The sequence below is a fragment of the Myotis daubentonii genome, chromosome 19 (assembly GCF_963259705.1).
Source record: "Myotis daubentonii chromosome 19, mMyoDau2.1, whole genome shotgun sequence".
Lineage (NCBI taxonomy): Eukaryota > Metazoa > Chordata > Mammalia > Chiroptera > Vespertilionidae > Myotis > Myotis daubentonii.
The window spans coordinates 14,753,349-14,767,620 of record NC_081858.1 but is presented as its reverse complement, the minus strand read 5'-3'; the positions used below and the strand labels follow the sequence as shown (position 1 = coordinate 14,767,620).

At 51.3% G+C, this 14,272-nt stretch overlaps 1 protein-coding gene across 4 annotated transcripts in view; it reads right to left on the bottom strand.

The window, feature by feature from the left end:
* Positions 1 to 13,804, bottom strand: part of DGCR8 (DGCR8 microprocessor complex subunit) — a 29,264-nt gene extending 15,460 nt beyond the window's left edge. Inside the window, exons 1-8 of one of the 4 annotated variants that reach the window (XM_059675924.1) lie at positions 13,651 to 13,804; positions 9,357 to 9,571; positions 7,928 to 8,925; positions 7,333 to 7,492; positions 5,064 to 5,206; positions 4,630 to 4,912; positions 1,113 to 1,310; positions 751 to 852 (exon numbers count right to left, since the gene is read on the bottom strand). In XM_059675924.1, the coding sequence (XP_059531907.1) occupies positions 751 to 852; positions 1,113 to 1,310; positions 4,630 to 4,912; positions 5,064 to 5,206; positions 7,333 to 7,492; positions 7,928 to 8,647 (1,606 nt within the window). In that variant the 5' untranslated portion in view covers positions 8,648 to 8,925; positions 9,357 to 9,571; positions 13,651 to 13,804. Of the gene's footprint in view, positions 1 to 750; positions 853 to 1,112; positions 1,311 to 4,629; positions 4,913 to 5,063; positions 5,207 to 7,332; positions 7,493 to 7,927; positions 8,926 to 9,356; positions 13,378 to 13,650 lie in introns of those variants that run through there. The other 3 variants (XM_059675923.1, XM_059675925.1, XM_059675922.1) reach the window with 3 other exon arrangements.
* Between the last annotated feature and the right edge of the window lie 468 nt (positions 13,805 to 14,272).

Genomic DNA, 14,272 nt, shown 5'->3' with positions numbered 1-14,272 from the left:
CTGTTTTAAAACACACTTGCCAAGACATTAGAAGCCAGTGTGCACACTCAAGTGCGCACACACACACACACACACACACACACACACACAATCAGCTCACACCAGCAGACAAGGTGGGGACAAGACTGCTGCTGGAAGACAGAGACCTGAGGCTCCCTGAGGCATTGAGATGGGGCTGAGATGGTCAGCAGGCAGAGAACACACCCGGAAAATTTCAAGAAAGGGGGACCATGGGATAGTGAGCTGAAGGTTAGAGGCAGAACCACCAGGAACAGGGACCAATGTCTGTGAAAGACGACAGAGTACAGTGAGGGGCAGGGATGCACAGATGTAGTGAGCCAAAGAAACATGAAAAGCAATGAGTAATTCCTAGGTTCTGGCTTCCAACAGGAAGAAAAATTGGTTTTCAAGGATGTGACAAGGAGGGACAGGAGACAGTTGATGGGAAGGGCAGGCCTGAAGCTCCTTCATCCACCTGGGGGAGCCTGGAGACAATGGGAGGCCTTCCTCAGAGCAAGGAACAAAGGAAGATGAGGGAGGGTGGAGTGTGAACAATAAAAGGGGAAGCAGAGGCAGTAACCCTTAGTCTCTAGACACATTCCCATAAAAATGAACTGCCTATCTGCAATATCCTTCTCCTTGTCCTTCCCTTTCATTTCTATCCCAACTAACAGCCAGTTCCCATCTCCCCAGCCATGATCAAAGTGAGGTGTGTGACTTTAGTACTGAGATGAGGAAGGTCAAACTTACCACATTCAAAGAAATTATAAACCGGGCGGACCTTGAGGACACGCTGCATGTACTCGTGCAGGATGCAGACCTCCGATTTCCCGTTGGGGTTAATGACAAATTCTGTGACAAGAAGGACCATCTCAACAACAGTGTGAGGACCCCACTACAAGCTAGCACTCGGGACCTGGCACCATCCAAGTTACCAAGTCATTGAATTAGAGGCTCACTGCCATGAATGTGTCGGAATTCTGCATTCGTAGGGTAAACATAAGCTTTCAATTAAAATGCAACTCACACACAAAGTATACATTTTAAGAACATCAAATGAAAAATAACAATATAACCAGTCTGCCAATGTTACAATTTACAACCCCACTCACCTTTCTTTGTGGGTGCATCTTGCACAGACAGAGTAATGAGCTTCTGATTGGCCGGCAGGATGGGCCTCTCAGACTCCGCCTGTTTACGTTTCATTTCTCGGTTAAACTGCCGCCGCTCGGCCCAAGTTCTGAATTTCTTTACAGTAACTTGCTCAAAGTCAAAACGCTTCTCCAAGTAGCTCCGAAATTCCTCAAGATCTATGTAAGATTTACCGGCGAGACATATTACTAATTTTCAATTAAGTCGTTTCCTCTGTCCAGTGAACTGGACAGTGATGGGCTGCCCCTAGACCGGTCCCACCACACAATACCCACTGCTCTTTCCATGTCCCTTTTGAAGGGCATGGAAAGCAAAGAATGAGGTCCCTTCACTCAGCCAGCTCAAATTATTCTGAAAGGTCCTTATGAACAAACTTCTGGGATATTCTTTTAGTTAATTTGGAGTAAGAACAAGGATTAAAAAAAAAAAAAGAGCCGAGGCCGGTTTGGCTCAGTGGATAGACCGTCGGCCTGTGGACTGAAAGGTCCCGGGTTCGATTCTGGTCAAGGGCATGTGCCTGGGTTGCGGGCATGTCCCCGGTGGGAGATGTGCAGGAGGCAGCTGATCGATGTTTCTCTCTCATCGATGTTTCTGACTCTCTATCTCTCTCCCTTCCTCTCTGTAAAAAATCAATAAAATATATTTTTTTTAAAAAAAGAAAGCTTTAAAAAAAATCAGATGGCCTTCAGAGTCCATCAAAACAGGTGCCTAACTGCCAGTAGCAGGCAGGGGAGCCATGCACCCACTGCCCATCTTGCTTGCTCTCCCCTCCAGCCACCCTGGCAGCCTCCAAATTCAGTAACACCCTCTGGCAGCTTAGACCTGGATACTCATCATGCCTCTCCCCACATGGCCCCTGGCTCAGCCCCACAGATCATGCAGGGCCTTGCCTCAGCTGAGTACTCCACCCCCGCACCATTCAGTGAAGTTTCCTGGGGCCTCCCACTTTTACTGTTACACCTGCTATTATCCCCTTCTCCCCAGGACTTCCTAGAGGTTCCCATCAGCCTCAATAGTTTCCTGCCTGCCTCCTAGCACTCAAGTGTGCCGTAGCTCATGCCCAGCCCTAAGAGCAATACCAGCAGAAGGTGGAGAGAGGGATTCTGTGTAGGAAGATTGAGATGTACACTGAGATGTAGCTTTTTAAAACAAAAGGCTACAAAAAATATACTTGCACCTACTTAATTATAAACTGAAACTACATACTTCTTTGCACAGAATGCAGAGAAGTGAGTCTGGAAGTAAGTACCAGTGGTCGCCTCTCACAGGAGAATGAGGTTATAAGTGGGAGGCAGGTGTTTTCAAAAAACAGAAATACAATCATTTACACGTGCATAAAAGATAGTACAAAAAAGTAGAGCACTGTCTCAAAGGGAGAGCTCCCTTCCAGCTAGGTCCCAGAGAAAAGCCTTGACACACCCACAGAAGACAGAGGAAGCCGGCTTGCAAGAGGGAGGAAGGCAACACCAGACAGACAGGTTGAGAGAAGACTGAGATCCATCCATCGGGGGAACTCGGGGACCAGTGAGACTCTGCCTTTCCCCAGATGTCCAAGGCTCTAACCAGCATGCTGCTTCGCCCCCATCCCCCAGAAGCCATCTCCCTAGCCCTTAGGCTCCTTACATGGAATAGTTAGGAGACAAGCCAGGCAGCAATACACACAATCAGAAATCCTGCAAAGGCAAAGTCCTCTTTGAAAAAAGATTCAACCTAACCAGTGTGGCTCAGTGGTTGAGCATCGACCCATCAACCAGGAGGTCACAGTTCAATTCCCAGTCAGGGCACATGCCTAGGTTACAGGCTCAATCCCCAGTAGGGGGCATGCAAGAGGCAGCCAATCAATGATTCTCCCTCATCATTGATGTTTCTATTCTTTTCTCCCTCTCCTTTCCTCTCTCTGAAATCAATTCAAAAAAACATCAAAAGCCCTGGCGGGTTTTGCACAGTGGGTAGAGCGTCAGCCTGTGGACTAAAGGGTCCCAGGTTCGATTCCAGTCAAGGGTACATGCCTGGTTGCAGGCACAATCCCCAGTAGGGGGAGTGCAGGAGGCAGCCGATCAATGATTTTTTCTCATGATTGATGTTTCTCTCCCTCCCTCTCCCCGTCCCCCCATTCTCTCTCTAAGCATGTCCTCAGGGGAGGATTAAAAGTAATAATAAAAGTCTAACCGATGTTGCTCAGTGGTTAAGCATTGACCCATGAACCAGGAGGTCATGGTTCAATTCCTGGTCAGGGCACATGCCCAGGTTTTGGGCTCCATCCCTTGTGGGACCTGCAAGAGGCAATGGAGCAATGATTCTCTCTCATCATTGATGTTTCTATCTCTCACTCTCTCTCCCCATTCCTCCCTGAAGTTAATCCTATATAATAAAAGACTAATATGCAAATCAACCAAACAGCAGAACGACCGGTCACTGTGATGTACACTGACCACCAGGGGGCAGATGCTCAAAGCAGGAGCTGTCCCCTGGTGGTCAGTGTGCTCCCACAGGGGGAGCGCTGCTCAGCCAGAAGCCAGGCTCATGGCTGGCGAGTGCAGCAACGGTGGCAGGAGCCTCTCCTGCGAGCCTAAGCCATCAGTCGGAGATCCCTGAGGGCTCCTGAACTGCAAGAGGGTGCAGTCCAGGCTGAGGGACTCCCCCGCCCCCCAGTACATGAATTTTGTGCACCAGGCCTCTAGTAAAAATATATCTTTTAAAAAATAATAATAAAAATTTTTTATCTTAGAGCGTCGGCCTGCGGACTGAAGGGTCCCAGGTTCGATTCCGGTCAGGGGCATGTACCTGGATTGCGGGCATATCCCCAGTAGGAGATGTGCAGGAGGCAGCTGATCGATGTTTCTCTCTCATCGATGTTTCTAACTCTCTATCTCTCTCCCTTCCTCTCTGTAAAAAATCAATAAAAAATATATTTTTAAAAAAAATTTTTTATCAAAATGTTAAAATTTGAATGGGTGAAACCAAGCTTAAAGACAGGAGAGGGAGTGAAAAACACCAACACACACCCACAACTGCAGGATTTAAGTGTGAAATGCCCACAGAATAGTGATAGTTTCCCAACAATGAGTCTGTGGATTGAAGTAGCCTGTTCTGAGTGCATCAAGATAAATCAAAACGCCACATCGAATACATCCTACTAAAAAAAGCAAAACTTCAGGAAAGAACATAAAAATGACTAGAGAAAAAGGTGGGCCTGCACTAACAGCCATCTCCATGACAGCATTGGCCACATGGGCCCCACAGAGCCCAGGAGCAGGGGCCTGGAGCGTGGGACCTAGGCAGTTCTCCTAAGAACAGGGAGATGGGCCTTCCCAGCCATGTTGTGGGTAGACAGAGGTCCCCAGCAGTCCCTTCTTCACAGACATAACTAGGAACAGATGGTCTTCGGCAGAAGGAAGGAGACCCCACAGGATGTAGGGGCATCCCTGCAGATAGTACAAGGCAGCAAAATGGAAAGAGTTGACTCTGGAAACTTACCAACTGATTCGTCTTTGCACACCTCAACTTTGGCCTTCACCTGCCCCAGGGCCCCAGGGGCAGCCTCAGCCCCCAGTGGATCCTTCTCATCTGGGGGCCCCGTGTCGGCCCCCATGGAATCAGGCTCTTCCAGGGGAAACTCCAGCTCTGCAGATCGACTGAGGGGCTTGACAGGGGACACCTCCCCACTAGGGGAAAGCTCACTGTTTTGCTCCCTTTCTTCGTTGTCCTTCATTTTCTTGTAATGCAGACAGGGGATGCTACTCAGAGGAGGGTCATGTTTCTGTGGATAGTAAAATTGTAATAGATTATAAGGATGACCCCAGTCTGAAATCCAATGTCTTTCAGCTGCCTCAGCTTGGCTATGATGCAATGTGTGCACATTCTTGTATGCGAATTTGCAAGGCTAAATTCAGGACTGATGCATCCCATACCCGTATGCTTCCCGTTCCCAAGAAGTACGGCCTCGACCAGGTGACCACCCGAGACTCTCGGTGTAGGTACACAGGGACTCCGGAGTTATGGAATGTCATGATCCACCCATCAGGCAATGGTTCTGTAGGTGGGCGGCCACGACCTGCATAGAAGAACATCCTACAATCACTTGAAAAACACAAAAACTGTTGGGATTTTTTTTAAATTATGACATAAGGCAGTTAAAAACGGTAAAATGGACCAAATATTGAAAAGAACCTCTAAGAACTAAGCAAGTAAGGAAGTGCCCCACCTCCAGACAGAGCCTATCCCAGCCCTGTCTGTTGCTTGGCACCTCCCAGCACCTCCTGGACAGCTGGTGTCAGGACAGCCCCTGGAAGGGAGTATTTCAGGTCACAAGTGCACAAACCCTATCAGGCACTCTCCCCTGTGAGCCAGGCCAAAGAGCTGCCTTACATCAAATGAAATACAAACCAAGCACAATATGGGACACAGGTGCATCCAGGCCACTCATTTATACCAATGAGTGGCCATAAAGTTGCCCCGGCTGTCCGAAGAGCTCACATGCTGTAAGCAGGAGGAGCAAGCTGCAACTCCTGGGAGGGAGGCACCACTGCCAGTCAGGCTGCCAGGTGGAGAAGAATGCAGAGGGAAAGCCAGTGCCCAAGCAGGTAGGTAGAATGGCCAGGCATACTGCTAGCCTGTGCACTGCTCAAAACGGACACGACTTTACCTGCTCAGAATGAGGTGCTGAAACCCCAGAAAGAGCACAAAGCAAACCTGCCAGAGGCACCAAGGTGAAGACTGCCCCTCAACCCGTTCGCAGAAGCTGAGACCCAAGTTCATCTCCGTCTGCAATCAGTGAACCCAACATTTGTCCTATTCCAACCACATCAACATAGGCAGACACACACCTGCCCACCACTGACGCATCCACTACACAGCCAGAGGAGACTGCATACAACCTACCCCTCAATTTCCTCCCATCACACCTCATCACCTTCTGTACCAAGCACCTCAGACTAAGGTGTCACCTGTCTGCCTACCTGAGGCCCCATGCATCTCTTCAGCCCATCTCCACTGTCCAAATGCCCAGCTCTACAGCTCCACCTAGACACTCACAGGTGCCGCCAGGACAGACAGACTCCTCTCAGACTGGCACTGCATTGGCAAAGCAGTTGCGCGAACAAAACTCTGGACGTCTCCCTACTGCTCTCCACTCTGTCCTCAAATCCAAGTGTAAATCCTACTGCCTGTACCTTCAGAACACCTCCACTTGTACACCAGGAGCTCCCACCCTGCCTATCAAATACACCTGCCATGCTGCAGCCATAGGAGCTATGCTTTTAGATAAAAATTGTGTAACAATATCTGCCTGCTTTTTTTCTACCTCTAGCTACAAAGATACATTTTTTCCAAGTTGTCAGCATCCTTTTAATCTTTAAAAATATAACATATTTCTAAATCTGTTTTAAAAACCAGCCATTGGACGGCGTAGTTCAGTGGTTAGAGCACCATCCTGCACACCAAAGGGTCCCGGGTTTGATTCAGGGTAAAGGGTTCATACCTGGGTTTCAGGTTTGCTCCCCACCCCATGTCCAGGCGAGTGTAGGAGGCAACCAGTCGATGTGTCTCTCTCATATTGATGTTTCTCGCTCACTCTTCCCCCCTCCCTCCCTCCTTTCTATTCTCTCTGAAAAACGATGGAAAAAATAAAAAATATCCTCAGGTGAGAATTAAATATAAACACAAAAAAAACCCACAAATCATTAGATTTAGCATTTTTATTGAGAGCAATTATGCCACAATAAAATTTATTCTACCATGTTTTGTTTTGAACACCTGCTTGCTTCTAGTGACTTCTCCCGAGAACAACAGAGTCTAGAGAACTTGGACCTTGACCTTCACCTACCACCATGCTGAGCACCCACCTCTGGCCTCGACCTCCACACACACTGGTTGCCTGTCTTGTCATCACCCAGAACACACCAATGTCCCCTCCTCAGGGGTCCACTCCCCACCCCATCAGAAGTCCCTTCCCAGTTCCCCTGCAAGACACTAGCTTCTCTGTAGTTTCCACAGCATATACCACGATTTGCACCTGGGTGGTAGTGCTTCTGGGTGCGTCCTTGTGTCTTATTTCCCCTTCATCAGACATGATTATTTTGCCCTCAAAAGCATGCCGAGACTGTCATCTGGTATCCAAAAACCTCTCAAACCTGCACTTCCGCTGCCCTGCAAACACTCACTACTTTTGACCCAACTTACTTTTGAGCACTGTTTTAATCTTGGTCATCATTGGCTGCACACTTGTCTCTCCATCAGATGGATGGTCGCTGTCTCCTCCATATTTCTCATCCACTCTCCTCTTTTTGGGAGCACAAAGGCCCTCTTCCAACAGAGCATCAACGTCGTTGTCAAAATCATCCTGCAAAACATACTATTCAGACACTACAGCCCTGGCACCTACATTCCTGCACCACAGGCAAGTTTAACAACACTAGCGAGAACGGACACAGAAATGAGGCACTCTGAATGGGACCTAGATGTGCCTTTATGGTGCATGATCATCTGAAAAACAAACGGGACGAAACAAAAAACGGAAGCCAAAGGCTTGGTCCAGGAACACACACCATCAGGGAGCATGTCTCCGCAACATTTTCCAACTCAGGTTGGTAAAAGGCTGACCTGTCAGCCAAACTTTTCATCAGTTTAAAAATGTGGACTCTTTATAGCTAACCCTTTTCCACCTCGTATGGACTTCTTTTCTCTGCAACATCAGCTTACAAAAGATGCTGCTGTTCCCAAACACCTCTCTTTGGGTTTTGTTAAGAGCACTCCAAAGGAGAGGTCACCGACATACCTCGTAGGAGAAATTCAAGGCCTCTTCATCCACTCTGTCTCTTTGCACGATTGCTTTAGCCGTGAACCCGCCTGCTCCTTCTTCATCTAGCTCCAAATTGTCAGTAAAATCTTCTAACTCATCGAGCACTGCATACTCCACTCTCTTTTCCTGATCCAGATCATTCTCCTCATCCTTCTTATCAGCACTCTCACCCCCTATGCCTACCCCATTACCAACACTCCCGCCAAAGGGGCAAGCATGCATGTCTCCACTGACAGGGCTAAGGGCCAGACTGCACTCCGCACGAGCGTCGCGCTCCACTCCTGTGTACAGCACCTTCCTGTCCTTACTCCTGCAGCTCTCGGTAAAGCTCACACTAATCTTTACATCCTTAAGCAACTTAAGGTCAGGGGAGAACTTCCGGACCGCAGGTGCGTGCCGGGCGGTGCGCGGGCTGTAGCCACTACAGTTCGGGTCTATGAGGAGACGGGCTTTAGAGAAGGATCCTTTGGAGAGAAGAGAAGCTCCGTAGAAGTTGAGTGGGTCCTCAGCAGGGGGTTCGGCCTGTCCATCACCACCAGAGCCAACGTCCATTACCTCTGCATCACTGGACGTTTGCAGGGGAGGTGGTGGAGACTGTTCACGGGGCAGCGCTTGGAGGGGGCAAGCACGTTTCTCCATCACCACTTCTCCTGCGGGCTCACGCGGGAGAGGAGAGGGACTCTCATATGTCTCCATAGTAAAAGTGGTTAAAACTATTTTAAAAGACCAGTTTTTAAAAACCTCACATAAATCTATACTGCTAACATGCACAAGTCCGTCGAGACCCGGTGCCGTCCTGCCCGCGCTGCACACACTGGCGGCTTAGTCAAGCTGGCCACATTGCTCTTTTCATTAATGTAGACAGCTTTTAGAACCACTGCCTCAATTATTGGAAATCACAATGCACTCAGCTTAAATGACTGACGACTAAGCGAGTCTGTCTTCATGCCAAAGTGGCACCTTTCTTCTTCTACCTGCAAAGAGATTTAAAAACATCGTCACAAATGACAGAAACCTTCTACTTCCCTGGTACCAAGAGTCAAGTGCTTTTAACAGTGTAGCAAAAAAAAAACACACAACACACACAAAAATACTGCCTAAGAGAACCTTTTAAGCTTTAAAACAAACTACCTTTACTTTATTTCTTTATAACCTAAATGATAGTAAGCCCAAGTTAAATATTTTATTAATTGTCCACTGTAGTTCCTACTTCAGAAGCATAAAAACAGTATTTAGTCTTAAGGCTCAAAAGGATTAATAAAAAATCTACACTAAACTTCACCGCAGCATTCCACTAACTCAGTTTATTTGGTAAGCAAGCACGTGGTGTAAGGCTGCCCTTTCCAGAGCACACATAAGATGTGTGGTCTCCCTCCGGCCATCAGAGCAACATCAATCTACTCACCTGCTAGGGCTGGGTCAGTCAGAGGGTGAGCACGAGACCCTCAGCTCAACTCTGCAGCACTAGGGCCTCAGAGGTACAGCCGGGCGCTCTGCTACCCTGGAACCCCAGGGCTCTCCTGGGCCCACAAGGTGGCACGTGGACCGGGACAGTGATGCAGCGTGCTGAAGTCGCCAGAGGTGGCGTGGTTCTGTTCCCAGTAGAGGAAGGGGTGGTGGCTGTGGGAAGGGAGCCAGGCCAGGGTTGGTGGGGCAGCTGCAGGAGACAGCTGGAGCCAAGGCACAGGGAGTTCTAGGTACCATCTGGAGCCTGGCTCCATCCTGGGGGCAATGAGGAGCCACACAGGGTGAGTTGACTCTCATGCCACAGTTTAATCCTTATTTGAGAAAAGAAGCTAACCACTGCTCCAGGCACAGTCCCTATGCCCAAGGGGTAGGAGTCCTCGAGGCCAGAGGGCCAAGGCGTGAAAGAACAGGAGCCTTCAGGAACAGTGAAGATACCATACTAACCACTCTGCTGACTGGGTAGAGGTGGAGCGCACAGACAAGAGGGAACTGAGAGCAAATGAGGCTTTCCCCTGGAGGGACGCATGTGTTTCAGCATTCGGGCAGGAGCCCTGTCCAACAGGAGCTGAGGTCACCGCTCTGGAACTAACTGGTCCTGAGAATACGGGCCAGAACACATTCAAGAGGTGGTAGTCGTCAAAGCCACAGAAGAGAGGCTGCCCAGAGAGGGAATAGAGACCAAGAACAGGGTTGAGGACGCAGCTCTGAGAAGCTTCACTCCAGAGGAAGCATGACAAACGGACTGGTATGAGGCTGGAAGGCAGCTCAGAGGGGCAATCCAAAACCCAGAGGTCTGCAGGAGGCCTGAGCATCAGAGCAAAGCACATGCAGGCTCACACACAGTGCAGACAGACATACATGTAAATATGCCATGCACACGGTGCAGATATGCACATGCATGCCTATATATGCACAGGGCAGCATGACTGGTTGCAGAGACAGGAATCAGCAGACATCACATGTTTAAAAAGTTTGTGGTGACGGGACAGAGTATGGTGGTTGTATTTTGCAGGTGGCACAACATAAAAACCAGAGGCTTGTTTAATCAAGTCTTTGAACAAATACTGGCTGTCTACTCTGAGGAAGGCACTACCAGAGACAAGTAAGGTCCCCACGACCTGGGCACAGTTGGAAGGGCAATGATCACCAAGCTGTCACTCTATTTCCAAGATTCTAAGATGTCCTTACTGTTCTGGTTTCAATGGTAATTTAACACAACACCTCCCCAGAGATGTGTCTGTCAAAGGTGCTAAGGATGAAGGAAATGCAGCACATAGATAAGGACAGATAGACTGAGCTGCAGGCAAACACTAAGGAGGCTGCAACCAGAGAGGCACCAGGAACACTGAGTAGAGTAAGACCAGTTTCCTGCCAACCAAGAAAGATCATTTTAAGAGAAGGACAAGCAGGTCAGCATGCCCAGAGCTACAGAACACAGATCAGACCAGGACCAAACCCCTCAGCACCTGGCAGGTCTGTCCAGACTCGAGCTAGGGCCAAATGTGACTCTTGGGGCTAAAAAAAAACACCAAAAAACAAAAACTAAAATGAAGAAGACATAAGGAGATGGGAGGATTGAGGACAAGTGGCAGCATAGGAGAGGGAATGCCTACGACCATATTAAAAGGCTAAGAAGTAGCCATGTGATAGAAGCACAAAGCAAAGATGACAATGATAACAGCTGAAGGAGGCCTTGAAGAGTGCATAGGGTGAGGTTGGAGAGCTGTGGAGAGAAAGTGTGTGCTTCTTGGAAGATCAGGGAAACCTGCCCAGCCCCAGGAGGCAGCAGCTCAAGGTGCAAAGCCCCACAGTGGGGCAGCTCTGAACAAGTTCCTTACTTTCCCTCTGCAAGCTTTCACTACTCATTCAACAAGTGTTTGCTAAACCCCTTCAATGTAGCCTGCGCGCGCGCGCGCACACACACACACACACACACACACACACACTATCCTAGATGCTGAGGACACCAGGCAGACAAAATCCCTGCCCCACAGAGCTCATGTTTTAGCAGGAGATGGTCAAGTAACAACTAAGAAAAACTGATAAGTGCTCAAGAGAAAATAAAGCAAGGAATTGAGAAAGGGGAGGCAGCTTCAGAAAGAATGGACAGTAAAGACCTCACAGCCATTGTCCATCTGAAGGTAAGGAGAGTGAGTCAGGTGGGTAGTGGGAGTGTGAGGAGGGGACACTCCAAGCACAGAAAGAACAAAGGCCCTGGTAGGAGTGTGGTGTAGCAGGTGAGAGCAGTGTGCTGACAGGAAATGAGAGGAGGCCAGGTGTGTGCGAGCAAGCAAGACCAGGACTCTGGCTCTTATCTTGAGATGGGCCACTGGACAGGAAAGTCCAAGCAGTGGGGTCACATGATCCAAGGACAGCAGTGGTAGCCAACTCTCAGCTGGACCCTTTTCTAAGCCCTTCGTGAACTTTTATTCGCCAGTGCTCACACAGCACCGAGAAAAGTTAAGCAACTTGCTCAAGGTCACACAGCTAGAAAGTGGCGGAGCTGTTTTACCACCCAGGCAAGCTGGCTCCAATGTGAACTGCCTCAGTTTTACATTACCTTCCAATGTAAAAGAATCATGAGGAGAGGGGCAAGGGTGAGAGCAAAAAGAAGAATTAAGAGGCTTATTACCAGACTTAGACCTGGGGTGATGATAAATGGTCCCGAGGGTGGTATGGAGGCCTGAGAAGAATCCAGGTGGCTCCAAACTCAAGAACAGAGCTGTCATGCACTGAGGTGGTGAAGGCAGCATGAGGAGTGTTTGGGGGTAAAGGTCGGGCGTTTCAGTTTGCACGTGGCTACTTAGCATCAAAGTAACACAGAGAGATGTGGACGAGGCAGCTAGAAAGCTGAGGCTGCAGCTCAGATGGCAGGCTGGGGCCGGAGATGGAGATGTCAAGGAGAGATGGCATTAAAGCCAGGCGGCTGGATGAGATCACCACGAGGGGAGGGCGGCAACAACACAGGCCAGGCCCGGGCAAACCAGTCGGATGTTTGCTACCCCCAAGGCCACGGTTAAGCTGTAAAACAACACTTGGGAACTGTCCCACACGGGGCCTGACCACAGAGAACGCAAACGGATGGTTCACCCTGGCGTGGGCCTCACTGCTGCTTCAGCTGCCTGAACACATGCAGACCTGCCTGCCAAGTGGACAGTAAGCCAGCGGCAGGCTTAAAGCGGGCTTCCCTGAGTCCCCGGCGCGGGGGTACAACCAACACACTTGGGCAGCACCCTGCGCTGACGGGGCTGGCGGGGAGGCACAGCTGTGCTGGTTACAAGGCTGTGGCCGCTGCCGTGAGGTCAAGCCTCTCCTGCGGCGGCTTCCCGCCCAACCCAGCAGCAGCATGACCTCATCCGTCCCTTTTGTCATCCTCCAATGGGCCTCCTCCTGTGCCCGCACCGCCGACTGGGACCGTTCACTCCCTCTGGGGAGCGAAGGCCCGCGAGGGGGCTGCCCATAGCCCGGTGACTGAGAAGTCCATTCCGCTGCCAGGAAACAGCGGGCCCCGTCCTAGTGGTTGGCCTCCCGGTCACCAGCACTAGACTGCACGGCCGAGCATCGAGCACCGAGCACCGGGTAGCAAGGTACATGCAAAGCATGCAGCAACGGTCAAACTCCTACCATGAGCAACCCAAGTCCATGAGAGGGTACCTGACAGATAATCACTGTCAACAGGTTGCCCCCTTTCCTTGTACTTCTACCACGATCATTGTTATGATAAAACCACGTCCAGAGTATCTAGGTGTGATACTCAACCCATGAGGATTAGTGGAGAGAAAGACTTGGGCGACTTCTCAGATTCCCCGCAGGGCCCTAAGCAAGCACGACCATGTTCATACCTTTCCCGCCCGAAAGCGATGCTAGGGCTCCGGGCCCACGGGGTGAGGGGTTTCTTTACACTCGGACAGTTACCCCGGGCGGAAAGCGACCGGCCTCGGCGCCGCCTGGTCCCGGGGCCCGCCCCCCAGCCGCAGAACCTCGCCGTCCCACCCCCCCACCCCGCCGTGGGGGACCCCAGTCCCACGCTCTCCCAGGCCCTCGTCCCTAATACTTCACAAAGGCCGAGACTCCGCGTGGCCAGGCCCGCCTCACGCACACCCGCCCCGCCCCGCCCCGCCCCTCCGTGCCTCCCGGGCCGCGGCCCACCGCCCGCGCGAGTAAGGGCGCACCCTCGCGCAGGCCGCAGCGCCCGCCCGACCCGCGGGGCGCCCTTCGCGCCCAGCACCTACCTCTGGCGCCCGCGGCCTGCCCGAGCTGCCCGCAGCCCGACTACAATAGGGAGACCCTCAAGGCCCGGCCGCCGCCGCCAACCAGAAAGGCCACCCAGGCTCTCCCGGGTCGGCCGGACCCGCCTGCCGCGCGGGCGAGCGGAGGGCGGGCCTTGGCGGTGCACGGCCAATCCCTGGGCGCGGCCGCCCCGCATTGGGGAATCCGCGGAGCGGGCTGAGGAGGCCGCCAATCGGCGGCGCAGGGCTCTCGAGGCCTCGGCGTGCAGCCCAATAGCGCGGCCGCGTGGGCGGGACCAGAAACTGAGGCCGCGGCCGCGCTAACCGTCGCAGCCCGGGAGGGGCTTGCCGCGCGGAGGGCGATCGCCGCGAGGAGCGCCGGGAACGGGGCGCGCAGGGAATGCCGGGAACAGAGGAGCGCTGGGAACGCCGGGACTGGGGGTTTGGGGGAGGGTTACGGTGGATGCCGGGAATCCGGGAGCTCTGGAATGCCGGGAGTTGAGGGTGCTTGGGTGGTCTCAGGGCTCCTTCCGTTTCCAGTCTAGGCCGTGCGGATGAGAGTGTCCACACAGAAATTTTCCAATTAAAATAATTAAATATTATCATTAGGGATAAAAGGACAAGT